Below are 13,882 nucleotides of genomic sequence, written 5' to 3'. Positions count from 1 at the left end.
GTTAAGACAGATAATGGCCCCTGCTTCATAAGCAAGGCCTTTGTAGATTTTCTCCAGACCTGGAAAATCTCACATTCCACAGGCATCCTATACAACCCTGGGGCCAGGCTATCATTAAAAGATATAATCAGACACTCAAGTCTCAATTACAAAAACAAAAGGGGGAATCCTTACCCCCACACAACAACTAAAAAAAGGCATTACTTACCCTAAACATTTTAAATTTTTCTAAGGATCCCCTTTACAAACTTGCATTTGGGCCCCACCTTCTCCTAATAATTCCAGTATAGATGTGGGATACATTTATCCTTCCTTCTGTACTTTTAACACAAATGAGCCCAGTGCTCAATACTGCCCACCTTCTGGAATGGTTTATGTTTGTGGAGGTGGGATGGCCTATAACTTTCTGCCCACCAATTGGATTGGCCTTTGTGCCCCAGCCACCTTAATCCCAGATGTAGATATCTTTCCTGGAAATGAGGCCCTCCCTATTCCCTCTTTTGAATATATCAGAGGGAGACCTATCTCCAACAACAGCTAGATTCCCTGGCTGAAGTAGTCCTACAAAACAGGAGGGGACTAGACCTACTAATGGCTGAAAAGGTAGGCATATGCTTGTTTGTATAGGAAAAATGCTGCTTTTACACCAGTAAATCAGGAATTGTCCAGGACAAGATTAAGAGGCTCCAGGAAGACTTGGAGAGGAGGCAGCAGGAACTCCAGGACAGCCCACTGTGGACAGGCTTACATGGCTTCTTACCCTTCCTCCTCCCTCTACTTAGGCCCCTCCTTCCCCTCCTCCTTATCCTCACTGTTGGGCCCAGTGTAATTAACAAAATTACACAATTCATTAACCAGCAGTTAGAGGCAATATAACTCCATCAGGTTGAGATATATTACCACAAGCTGGCAACTCAGGAATTAAGATCTTCAGATGACCCACTGCCACCTCCTCTGCCCTCCATGTGACCAATGATGGGGAAGATCTCAGACTGACTGAGACAACCTAAGATAGGCCATGGAGTGGGTTCTCAGCAAGCTAAACACATGGTACCCAGTGACAGGTAAGATCCCCAGAGGGGGACAACCTAAGACAGGGGCCATGGTGACTAATACCCTTACAAAAACAAAAGGGGGAGATGTTGGGCCTTGAGAGGCCTGGGCATGAGGCCTAGTGGAACTTCCTGAGCCTACCTAAAGTTTGGTGATCTGCCTCAGGCCAGCTAGGCTTAATGGCTTTTGGACTCCTACTTCCAAATAGGAGTTGGAATAACTGCGCATTTGGGACCAATCATCTCAAAGGTCACGGTTTACTACTGGCCCTTACTTCTCCCCCATCCAAGAATTCCCACCTTCATTCTCAACATCATATAGGCAACTGCTTGTAACAATAAAGCAAGTTCCTGATTCAACAAGACTCCTGACTCAGTGTGGTTTTTCCTCCAGTGACTAGGAGAGGTTCTGAGTCGTCCAACGCTCATTCATTCTCATCAACCCCTTGAGAGGTAACAGTGAGCCTGGTCCTTCCTTCAGCACTAAATACCTGCAGGGGAGGTGCCTGGCACATCACTAGAACAGGAAAACTAAGATGTGGTATATCTACACAATGGAATTATATACAGCAGTAAGAAAAAATGACACAATGAAATTTGAGGAAAAATGGTTGAACCTGGAACAGATCATTCTCAGTGAACTTACCCAATCACAGAAAAAAAAATCGCCACATAGTTTCACTCATCTACAGCACCTAACCTGAATCTACTCAATATACCTTACATATCCAGCAAGCATCTTGTGGACTAGACACTAGGATGGATGGGGAGGGAGGAAAGGGCATTGAAGGGGTGGGAAACATAAATCTAGACTCAAATGGCAATAGTACCATAGTCCAAGCAACTCATGTTCTAACATACATAACAGCAAATAACCTGCCATGATGCCCACACAAGTGCAATAGTGGCACACAGACAAGCTGCAGAACCAACTGCTCTTGATTTGGCTAACTGATCCCCACAGCTGTATGAGATCCATTGCTGGAGCTGGGAAACAAGTCAGAACCATATCCAAACATAAGCCCACTCTCCAATACCAAGCTACTATCAATCATGGGCTACAAGAGGGCCAACACCTATTAAATTCTCTATTAAAGAAAGTAAGGGTTATCTATTTTGTTCTGGTGCTAACTTACTCTTCATTGGAGAATCTGCTTCTCTTTTTCAGATAGGTGTAGGTTCTAAGGAGAGAGCCACCCCATCATACCTAAAAAGGCCCTGGCTGAAACTAAGAAAAATTGGCGAAACAAGCAAGGGTGTTGTTTTCCTAATGAACCAGATACCAGCACAAGGGGGAAAGAGACCAACACAGAGAAAAACCAACTCCTACCAAACCAGAGAGCCAGAGCCTTAGAGGCCCCCAACACCTCATCACTGAAGCAGACCAAAAATGAACCCAACATGGCTCAGGGAATTTTTGCAGAAGAGAGGGCAGAAAGAATGTCAAAGCCGCATGTTGGGTCATGATATGTAGAGCCATTTATCTTACCCATAATTGTGGGCTAACTCCACAATGCACGTCCCATATACCTCAACAAGGAGGGGCCAATGGGGAGTTGACTAGGTCATGGATGAGCCTAATAATGGTACCAAACTGACTGTATTTGCTGAATACACAAATAATTAATCAAAAAATATATATTAAAAAAAAGGCCCACCAAGAATACCATTGGCTCCTGGAAACTAAACAGCACACTTTTAAACAATTAATGGATATGGGACAAAATAAAAAATGAAATTGCAAAATTTCTACAAATGAACAATGATGAGAACACATCATACCAAAACTTATGGTACACAGTGAAGGCGGTCCTCAGAGGAAAATTCATAGCATTAATGCCTTTATTACAAAGACAGAGATCACAAGTCAATAGCCTAACCATCCACCTAAAGGCACTGGAAAAGCAAGAAGAATCCAACCCAAAAATTTCCAGAAGGAAAGAAATAATTAAGATTAGAGCAAAAATTAAGGAATTAGAAACTAAGAAAACAATTAAGACAATCGACAAAACAAAGAGTTGGTTCTTTAAAAAAAATAAACAAGATTGACAAACCCCTGGAAAATTTGATCAAGCAAAAAAAGAGATGCTTCAGATTAACAAAATTTTATATGAAAAAGGAGAGATCACAACAGACATAAGTGAAATTAGGAGAATCATCAGGACTTCTTTCAAAACTATCTACGACACAACACTGGATAATGTGCAGGAGATGGATAAATTGCTGGACACATACCATCTATCAAATCTAAACTCAGAGCAGATTAATCTCCTAAACAAGCCTATCACACTCATTGAGATTGAAAAAGTAATAAAAAAGAAACCTCCTCCAAATGAAGAGTCCAGGGGGCTGGAGAGATGGCTTAGCAGTTAAGCGCTTGCCTATGAAGCCTAAGGACCCTGGTTCAAGGCTCAGTTCCCAGGTCCCACGTTAGCCAGATGCACAAGGGGGCGCACGCATCTGGAGTTCTTTTGCAGAGGCTGGAAGCCCTGGTGCGCCCATTCTCTCTCTGTCTCTCTCTCTCTCCCTCTGTCTGTCTTTCTCTCTGTGTCTGTCACTCTCAAATAAATAAATAAAAATAAAAAAAAAGAAAAAGAAAAAAAAGAAGAGTCCAGGACCAGATGCCTTCTCAGCTGAATTCTATCAAACCTTCATGAAGAATTCAAACCAATCTTTCTCAAACTGTGCCACACAATTGGAGAATAGGAAAAGCTACCCAGCTCATTTTATGAAGCTAGAATCACCCTAATTCAAAAACCTGGCAGAGATGCCACAAGAAAAGAAAACTACCGGCCTATTTCACTGATGAACTCAGATGCGAAGATCCTGAACAAAATCCTCATAAATCAAATCCAACAACACATCAAAACAAAAAAAAATTATCCACCTTGATCAAGTGGGATTAATCCCAGGAACACAGGGGTGGTTCAACATACAGAAATCTGTCAATGTAATACACCACATAAACAAGGTGAAACACAAAACCACATGATCTTTGCAACAGATGCAGAAAAGGCCTTTGAAACAATACAACATCACTTTGTGATCAAAACATTGGAGAGAATTGGCATGGTTGGGACATATCTTAACATAATAAAGACAATAGACAAAGCTTTTAAGACCCAAATAATACTTAATGAAGAGAGACTAGAGGAATTCTCAATAAGATCATGAATAAGACAGGGTTGTCCACTCTCACCTCTGCTCTTCAGTATAGTACCTGAAGTCCTAGCTCAAGCAATAAGACAGGAGAAAGAAATAAATGGGACACAATCTGGACAGGGAGAAGTTAAGTTAGCTCTATTCACAGATGACATGATTCTATAAATAAGAGATGTGAGAAACTCCATCCCAAAAGTCTTGAAGGTGATTAACCCGTATAGCAAAGTAGAAGGATACAAAATCAGTGCACAAAAATCAGTAGCCTTTGGATATGCAAATGACAAAGATACAGAGAAAGAAATAAGGGACATGGTGCCATTTTTTAAATATTTTTTTAATTTTATTTATTTATTTATTTGAGAGCAACAGACACAGAGAGAAAGACAGAGAGAGGGAGAGAGAGAGAATGAGCACGCCAGGGCTTCCAGCCTCTGCAAACAAACTCCAGACGCATGCGCCCCCTTGTGCATCTGGCTAACATGGGACCTGGGGAACCGAGCCTCGAACCGGGGTCCTTAGGCTTCACAGGCAAACGCTTAACCGCTAAGCCATCTCTCCAGCCCACATGGTGCCATTTTTCAATAGCAACAAAAAATAAGTAAATAAAATACCATGGAATAATGTTAACCAAGGAAGTGAAAGATCTATACAATGAAAACACTCAAAAAAGAAATTGAGGAGGACTTGAGAAAATGGAAAGGTCTCCCATGCTCCTGGATAGGCAGAATTAACATTGTGAAAATGGCAGTCCTACCAAAGGCAATATACATATTTAATGCAATTCCAATTAAAATCCCAACATTGTTCTTCTCAGAGATAGAAAAACTGATCTCAAATATCATATGGAAAGGCAGAAGGCCTCTGATACCCAAGCATATCCTCAGCAAAAGAAATACCTCTGGAGTCATGTCCATACTTGATCTAAAGCTATACTGCAAAACCATAGTAATAAAAAAAAAAAAACCACTATGGTGCTAGCATAAAAACAGGAGTATAGACCAATGGAATAGAATTGAGGGCCCAGACTTTGGGTCAAGAAACTACAGCTACTTGATATTGGACAAAGGCCCTAACAATATAGGCTATAAAAAGGACACCATCTTCAACATATGGTGCTGTGCAAACTGGATGACCATATGCAGGAAATTGAAACTTGATCCACACATACTGCCATGCACAACACGCAAGTACAAATGGATCAAAGACCTCAATATAAGACCAGAAATTCAACTACGACTGGAAGAAAATATAGGAAGTACTTTCCATGATATAGTAATGAAAAAGACTTCCTGAACAAAGCCCCAGTAGCTCACAGTCTTCAACAGTCACTCAACCAGTGGGATCACACAAAGCTGAAGTGTTTCTTTACCGACAAGCATACAATAAGAAAAGCCAATAGATCACCCACAGAATGGGAGAAAATATTTGCTGATTTTCCAACTGACAGAGGCCTAATCTCTTGAATCTACAAAGAACTCAAAAACCTAAACAATAAAAAGCCAAACAACCCATTCACAAAATGGGGCAAAGAGCTGTACAAGCAGTTCACAGAGGAAGGAATACAAATGGCAAACACACACTTAAAATGTTCATCATCCCTAATCATCAGGAAAATGCAAATTAAAACAACTATGAGATTCCACCTTACCCCAGTAAGGATAGCAAACATCAAAAAAAAAAAAAAAAATCAAATGAAAATAAATGCTGGTGAGAATGTGGAGAATTAGGAACACTCATCCACTGTTGGTGGGAATGTAAGATGGTACAACCAATTTGGAAAGCAATGTGGAGACTCCTTTAAAAGCTGACTATAGAGTTACCAACAGACCCAGATATTCCCTTACTGGGCATGTACCCAAAAACCTTTAAACCTCAGTCCAGAGAGATGTGTTTAACCACGTTTATAGTGGCTTAATTCATAATAGCTAAGAGCTGGGTCAACCCAGATGTCCATCACTAAAAGAATGGATAACTAAGATGTGGTAGATGTGGTAGATGTGGTATATCTACACAATGGAATTCTATACAGCAGTAAGAAAAAAATGACACAATGAAGTTTGAGGAAAAATGGTTGAAACTGGAACAGATCATTCTCAGTGAACTTACCCAATTACAGAAAGATAATCACTGCATACTCTCACTTATCTACAGCACCTAACCTGAATCTACCCAAGACACCAACATACCCAGCAAGCATCTCGAGGACTAGACCATAGGGTGGGAGGGGAGGGAGGGAAGGGCAAGGGAGGGGGTGGGAGACACAAATCAAAATCCAAAAGGCAATGGTACCATAAAATTCTACATCCTAAAAAAGACACCAAATGGTTGAACCTTCACCAGGCCCTTAGAGGGAACACCTGAGCCACAGGGCACTGGAGAGGGTATGGTGAAGACTGACCTTAGTCTTCTACAGCCTTTCTCTCTCTCTCTCTCTCTCTCTCTCTCTCTCTCTCTCTCTCTCTCTCTCTCTCTCTCTCTCTCCTTCTCCTCTCTAACTCTTTTATATTAGTTATATTTTTCTTCCTTCTCTTATTGGGCACTGACCTGCAATTCCTAGTATCAGCACATGGCTATCATCCACAAAGAGCTTTTGATCAGAGAGACCTACAAGGTTTCCTAAAAGAATGACAAATTTCTGTCAGAGTACTTGATGACCCACCAAAGGTTAGTGGTAAGATCCTACTGCTGAAGACACAATATGCAGTTGACATGTAAAATGGAATGACATGACTGGAAGCTGGAAGAGAGTCATTCCCCAGACAGTCAGCGCTTCTAGTTCCAGAAGGTGCTACATTGTCGAGTGGGGGAAAATGACCAATATCTGTCCAAGCAACTCACAGTCTCACCTACTTAGCAGCAAATAACTTGTCGGGATGCTCACACAAGTGCAATAGTGGCACACAGCCATGGGGGGGGGGGAACCAACTGCTCTTGATTTGGCTAACTGATCCCCTCAGTGGAACGGGACCCATAGCTTGAGCTGGGAAGCAAATCAGAACCATATCCAAACCTGAGCCTGCTCTCCATTATTAAGCTACCACCAATTGTGGGCTACAAGAAGGGCCTACACCTATTAAATTCTCTGTAAAAATATAAGGATTATCCCATTTGTCTGGTGCTAAATTTACTCTCCATTGGAGAATCAGTTTCTCTTTTTCAGATAGACACATATCGTAAGGAGAGAGACACTCACCCAAAACTAAGAATAATTGGTGAAACAAGCAAGGGTGCTGTTTTGTTGGTGAACTGGATACCAGCACAAGGGGGAAGGAGAATGACACAGAGAACAATTATCTCCTACCAAATCAGATATCCAGAGACACTTGAGGCCCCCAACACCTCATCACTGAAGCTGACCAAAAATGAACCCAACATGGCTCAGGGAAATTTTGCAGAAGAGGGGACAGAAAGAATGTCAGAGCCACATGTTGGGTCATGATATGTAGAGACATTTCTCCTACCCATAACTGTGGGCTACCTCCACAATACAAGACCCATATATCTCAACAAGGAGGGGCCAGGAGGAGGGGGTAGGACATGGATGAGGCTAACAGTGGTACCAACTGTACTGTATTCACTGAGTACAAAACTAATTAATAGATAAATAAATAAATTTTAAAAAGAAGTTTTAAGAAACTAAGTTTTTTTATTTGGATTCCACACTTAGGATACTGCATAAATTGTATAGTAAAGACAAGGTACAATCCATCTTAATCAATGGAAAGATAATAAATACTTAAGAGTAGATCTCAGAAATAAGCACAATCTGCTGAGCCAAATGACTCAAACTCTCTCAAACAACTCGTCTTAGAAAGTACAAAGTTTAAGATCCAAAAATAAAATAAATTATGAAGAATTCTATAACTTTATGGAAAAGTACATAGTATTTAATGTCCAACAGCTAATGTTCCACTTCACTTTTTGAATTGGTTAAATGAAATAAAGTAAAAATCAAAATAGTGGAAATACCAGGGCCACTGTTGGAATAAATAGTGGAAACTCACTCATTCAAATGATAGCTGGAGCTGGGTGTGGTGGTAGTTGCTTGTAATTCCATAGCTCAGGGGTTGAGAGAGAACACTATAGTAAGTGGAAGTCTATCTTAAGCTATATTACTGGCTCCAGGCCAATCAAAATTACACAGTGAGACCATGTCTCAATAAATAAGGAAAGCTTGGGAGATGGCTCTGTGGTTAAAAAGAGTTTGCCGTGCAAGCCTGGTGACCAGAGTTCAGCTCCTAAAGATCTAGATGCAGTGGTATGCATGTGACTATCAGTAAAATGCTCCTAAGGTAATAGGAGGCCAAACCCAGAAAATCCTTTGTGCCAGCTATTCTTCTGGTATTTAGTGGCACAAAACAGTCTGTCTCAAATAAGGTGGAAGGTAAGGTCTGATACCCTCAAGTCCTCTGACATACACATCTCCACATGAGCCATATAGAGACAGTGAGAGGCAGAGAGAGAAAGGAAGGAAAAATGGAAAGGTCTAGTTAGCAAATCCCTACATGGTGCCAACTATTCATTATTGCTAGGAAAACTATGATAAATAAAAGCAGACATAGTCCTTAGGGTACATTTCAAAACATATAAGAAAACCAGACAGAAATACAATATACAATTGTTATATTAGATCAATGTTATAGAAAAGGCATTTATTCCAATTCAGTTTTTGCTTCTCATTCTTCAGTCTTCTGGATAGACCACAAAACAAGTCTATTGCTGTCAGGAGTAAACAGGAAGGGGAACAAATTCATTCTCACAGGATGCTAAGGAAACCATTACCAAGGCAATACACTTTAAGTTTAACCTACAGACAAGAAGGCTAAAAATCAATATGGTTGGAAGAAATTGCAAAATAGGCATCTCAATACCTATAGGAAACACATGACTGTGGTTAAATTTTGTACATGGCTCCAATCTTACCAGTACTCTGTATTTCAGGCCAGAGCTGTGTGTGCTGCCATTGACTTCAGAGTAATAAACCAGGTATGTTGGTGTGGAGCTGGTGATACAGTGCCATGTGAGGTTTGTCTTGACTGGAGGTAACCTGAGTGTGAGGCTGGTGTTGCTGGCATTAAGTATCATTGGTTCAATGATATCTGATGCTAGCAACAGATATGCTTTATCTAAAATGGGAAGAGAAAAAGATGAAATGGATGCATGAGAGGAGAAGATTAAACACCAAGAACAAAGCCAAAGAAAAAATGTGTGTGTGTACATACATATAATATATGGAACTTTTGCTTGAAAGGATAAATATAAAACATGTTTCTTAAAATAATACCCATTTTGTGAGGAAAAAAATAGAAATGGCTACTTCTTAATCTTGGATGTGGTAAACAATGAGTGTAGCCAATATCCTCTTCCTCTTCACAGTCACATATGTCCCATGTTGAGTAAAGTAAGTCTGTTTCTGAGGCTTAATCATAGCTGGGACACTCACAGAACAACCCAGTCCATCAGGTGGAAGGTGGGTGTCCACTCTGTTGCCATCTCAAAACAGAAGTTGTCTCACTGACAGCAAACTTGCTGCAAGACATCCTTGCCCTTCACCTTCTCCCTGCCCAGGATGCTGGTATCAAGCCCCTGGAAGCAGAAACTTATCTTGTGACAACTGACTGAAACATATGCTAGAGAAGTTTGGAGTGGAGTCAAATGGCATGGAAAAACATTAAATGAAGAAAAAGAAAGAAACAAAGAAAAGGAAAGGAAAGGAAAGCAGGAAGGAAGGAAGGAAGGAAGGAAAGCAGAAAGGAAGGAAGGAAGGAAGGAAGGAAGGAAGGAAGGAAGGAAGGAAGGAAGGAAGGAAGGAAAGAAGGAAGGAAAAAGGAAGGAAGGAAAGAGAAGAGGAGGAAGTGGAGGAGCTTTGGAGCAGCCAGACATGGTGATATGGTAGGGGAGGCACAGAAGACTGAGAAGGCAATTTAGAGAACACAGAGATCAAAAACAGATAAGAAAAACTTTAGATAAAACAGAAGTCAAAGTGTTTAGTGGTAGAATGAAGGACCTGTGCACAACCCACACGCAAACATGTTACACCTTGCACAACTCCAGAGAGCAACACTCACAGAGAGTACAATAGGAAGGGAAATGGGTGCTGCACTTTCCACTTATGCAGGGGCAAAACAACACTACAGGCTTGACTGAAGCCTATAAGCCATGTTTCTTTCACAGTTTCTAATTTATTCACTCTCAGTACACTGGAAAGCATCATCTAAAACATACACCACTGTGCAAATAGAACATGAAGTACAAATTTCTCCAAATATGATTTTATATGAAAGCTAACAGTTTTGCATCAGTTTGCCAATGCACTGGCTTACCATCCATGGCATTTTGTGCCCTGATTCCTGCCCACTACTCTATCCCATATATATCAAGGTGCACTGTGCCAGACTTCCATGAGGCCAGCACTTCACACAGGAAGTATACAAAGCTCCAGGTTGATGGTGACAGACATGGTGATTAATCCAAACCTATCAAAGCATAAATTCAGAGGGTAAAAGAACTAAACACTATGTCAAACTGCCAAGAGACCTATCTTAGCTCAGGTAACATTTCAGAAGAGGGGACAGAAAGAGTGTAAGAGCCACAAAGTAGATAGGAATATTCTGAGTCATAGTCTCCCCCACTACCCCACAGGAACTGACGCAGGTCCTCATATCTCCACAGTGAATACCATAACTCCACTGAAAAAAGCCTCCAGGGTAATAGCAGCCAGGACAAGGGGATAAAAAGCATAACCTATTATTATATATAATAAAAAAATCAAGGAAAGAAAAATAAAAGAAGGGAGGCAGAAATCAGATAATTTCCCAGAAGCTCTTGGTCCAGCTAGCCTGCTAAAGCAGCAGTGCACAACAATGAGAAGGAGGCTGCCTCAAACAAAGTAGAAGCAAAATCAAACCACAAGTTGTACTCTGAACTCCACACCAATGCTGTGGTACCCATGCCCACTCTCTCCTCTTTCTCGCTCTTGCTCTCTCTCTTTCTCTCTCTCTCTCTCTCTCTCTCACACCAAATGTATATAACATCCTTGCTATCAAATAGAAAATTAGAGAGGAATGATCTGATCAGCTCATTTCTTCATTTCATTAATTTTGTGTCCTTGCTACTCCAGCTCTTACATAAATAAAAAGATAATTATCTGTTTCACAAATACTTGTGTATTATTCTAACTCTGGCATATTGTCAGCATTTTTAATAAATGGTATCATTATCATTAGTGTGCTACTTAAAAACACAAAAGCAATACTACTCTGTGGGTTCTGAATATGTATTCTAACATTCATAAAAGAATGGTTAAATTAGACCTACACCTTAGTTTTCTAGGAATAAGGAATGCCCAAAGAAGCTGTGAACCGAACTTTAAAGACAGTTGGAAGAGATGGGGATTTAAGATGAATAATTTCATTGTGAAAAATATTCCCATCCCCAACTCAATTAATACTTCAATAATACTGTTCACTTGTGCCGATTTCTGGACTAAACCAGAAGTAGGATACAAATGTTAGCACCAGACTAATAAGTTATTTAAATGTTATTGGTATGTATTCTTTTTATTAATGTGGTAGGATATATTGAAATGTTTGAAACATCATTCAACACAGAAAAAGCTCTCCCTTTTTTCTTCCCTCCCTCCCCTGCTTCCTTCCTTCTGTATTTCAAATCATATACACTTTGAAGATGCTAAATACTTCAAAAAGAAATGAGCTGGGTACCTGGTCATTGCGGAGAATGCCCAGCAGATGGAAGTAAAGCACCCTTCATAAATGTTCCTAGTGTATGGTAAAATTAAGTTGATTTTTTTTCCCCAGAGCAAATGATAAGAGCATTTTATTAATCATATTAAATAAGTTTTAGTAATAAAAGCTCATGAAATATTTAGGACTTTACTTTTGAGATATGCTTGTGGGGATTATTATCTAATATAAAATAGATATTGTATGTACTTTTCTTAATGCATTTTATTTTTTTAGCAGTGTTTTAGGCTCACAGTAAAATTTAAAGACAGGTATAGAGATTTTCTATATATATGCACAGTCTTCCTTGTTATCAATATCTACATCAGGGTAGCACATTTTATTTTTTACAATCAATGAGCCTTAGTTGACATACCACTATTACCAAAAGTTCATACTAGGCTTCACTCTTGTGTTATGAATTTTATGGATTTGGAAAATGTATATATATAGTGGAAGACAGATATGCTCATCACTATACCACCAATGAAGATGTATAATGGCATGAACCACCATCATAGAATCATGTAGTTTCACTGCCCCACAATTCTCAATGCTTCAACTATTCTCCCTTTCACATAGCAATCATTGATCTAATTACTGCAGTCTATGATTTTACTCTTCCAGAATGCCAAACAGGTGGAATTATACAATGTATAACGTTTTTACATAGGTTTCTTTCATTTCTTTCTATGCACATGTTTTTGCTATGCCTTTTCATAGTTCCATAGCTCATGGCATTTTGCTCTAGATATTTCACCATTAGGTTTGTGAACCATTTTGAGTGAATTTTTGTGAAGGTTATAGGGTTTGTGTCTACCTTTATTTTCTTTGAGCAAGCATAAGTGGATTGATTCAGAAAAAAAGTGAGTGATGGGTTGGAGAGATGGCTTAGAGGTTAAAGTGCTTGTCTGCGAAGCCAGATATTTCACTGCTAGGTTTATGAAGCATTTTGAGTGAATTTTTGTGAAGGTTGTGAAGTTTGTGTCTACCTTCATTTTTTTTTTTTTTTTTTTGAGAAAGCGTAAGTAGATTGATTAAGAAAAAAATGCGAGTGATGGGCTGATGAGATGGTTTAGCCATTAAGATGCTTGCTTGCAAAGCTTAACAACCCAAGTTGGATTCCCCAGTACCTAGTACCCACATAAAGCCAGATGCACAAATTGGACCATGGGTCTGGAGTTTGATGGCAGTGGCTGGAGGTCCTGCTGCACCATTCTCTGTCTGTCTTCCTTATCTTTATCTCTCTCTACTTGCAAATAAATAATTTTTTTTTTTTAAGTGAGGAGACACTTCTAAGTATGAGGCATCCCAAGACAGCAGGTTTCCACTGAGCTGTCTGGTCTATTGATTTTGTTTTTATAAGCTTGTTGATAATTTTCTACATGTACATAATGTATGACTCTTCTCCTATTACCTTCTCTTGTCATCCACTCTCCCCTTCCCTGCACCTTTCACTGAACTCCTTCTTCTTTTTAAAATCTTCTAATTAGATGCACTGCTTTTGTTTTGGTGGTGGGAGGGGTGTTTATGTTTGTATATTGTGTGTGTGTGCTTTGCTCTTCTCGTCAACCATCTATGAAAGAATGTTGATGGTCGCAATAATATGTAGGTCTCACACAGATAACAACAGTTGCTTTGAGACAGGGTCTCATATATCCCAGGCTGGCCTAGAACTCTATATGAAACTTTGCACTTCTGATTTTCTTGCTTTGACCTCCAAAATGTTAGAATTATAGATGTGCACTATTATGCCCAAGTTGTGATGCTAGGCCTTGAACCAGTGCTTCCTGCATGCAAGGCAAATATTCTACCAACTGAGCTACATTTTCAATCCTCTACACTCATTTTTTTTCCAGTTATTCCAGATCAATTGGGATCTTTGTACTACTCTTTTCATATACAACTTGTTTACTTTTCTTCTGT

At 39.8% G+C, this 13,882-nt stretch overlaps 1 protein-coding gene across 1 annotated transcript in view; it reads right to left on the bottom strand.

Annotated features, from left to right (window-relative positions):
• The window catches only part of Ros1 (ROS proto-oncogene 1, receptor tyrosine kinase), a 255,231-nt gene that overhangs the window by 77,439 nt on the left and 163,910 nt on the right, over positions 1-13,882 (bottom strand). The window contains exon 23 of the mRNA XM_004651359.3: positions 9,138-9,340. Coding sequence (XP_004651416.2) covers positions 9,138-9,340 — 203 coding nt within the window. The remainder of the gene's footprint in view (positions 1-9,137; positions 9,341-13,882) is intronic.

The sequence above is a fragment of the Jaculus jaculus genome, chromosome 9 (assembly GCF_020740685.1).
Source record: "Jaculus jaculus isolate mJacJac1 chromosome 9, mJacJac1.mat.Y.cur, whole genome shotgun sequence".
Classification (NCBI taxonomy): domain Eukaryota; kingdom Metazoa; phylum Chordata; class Mammalia; order Rodentia; family Dipodidae; genus Jaculus; species Jaculus jaculus.
Note: the sequence above shows the minus strand (reverse complement) of the source record. Positions and strands in the feature narration are given on the sequence as shown.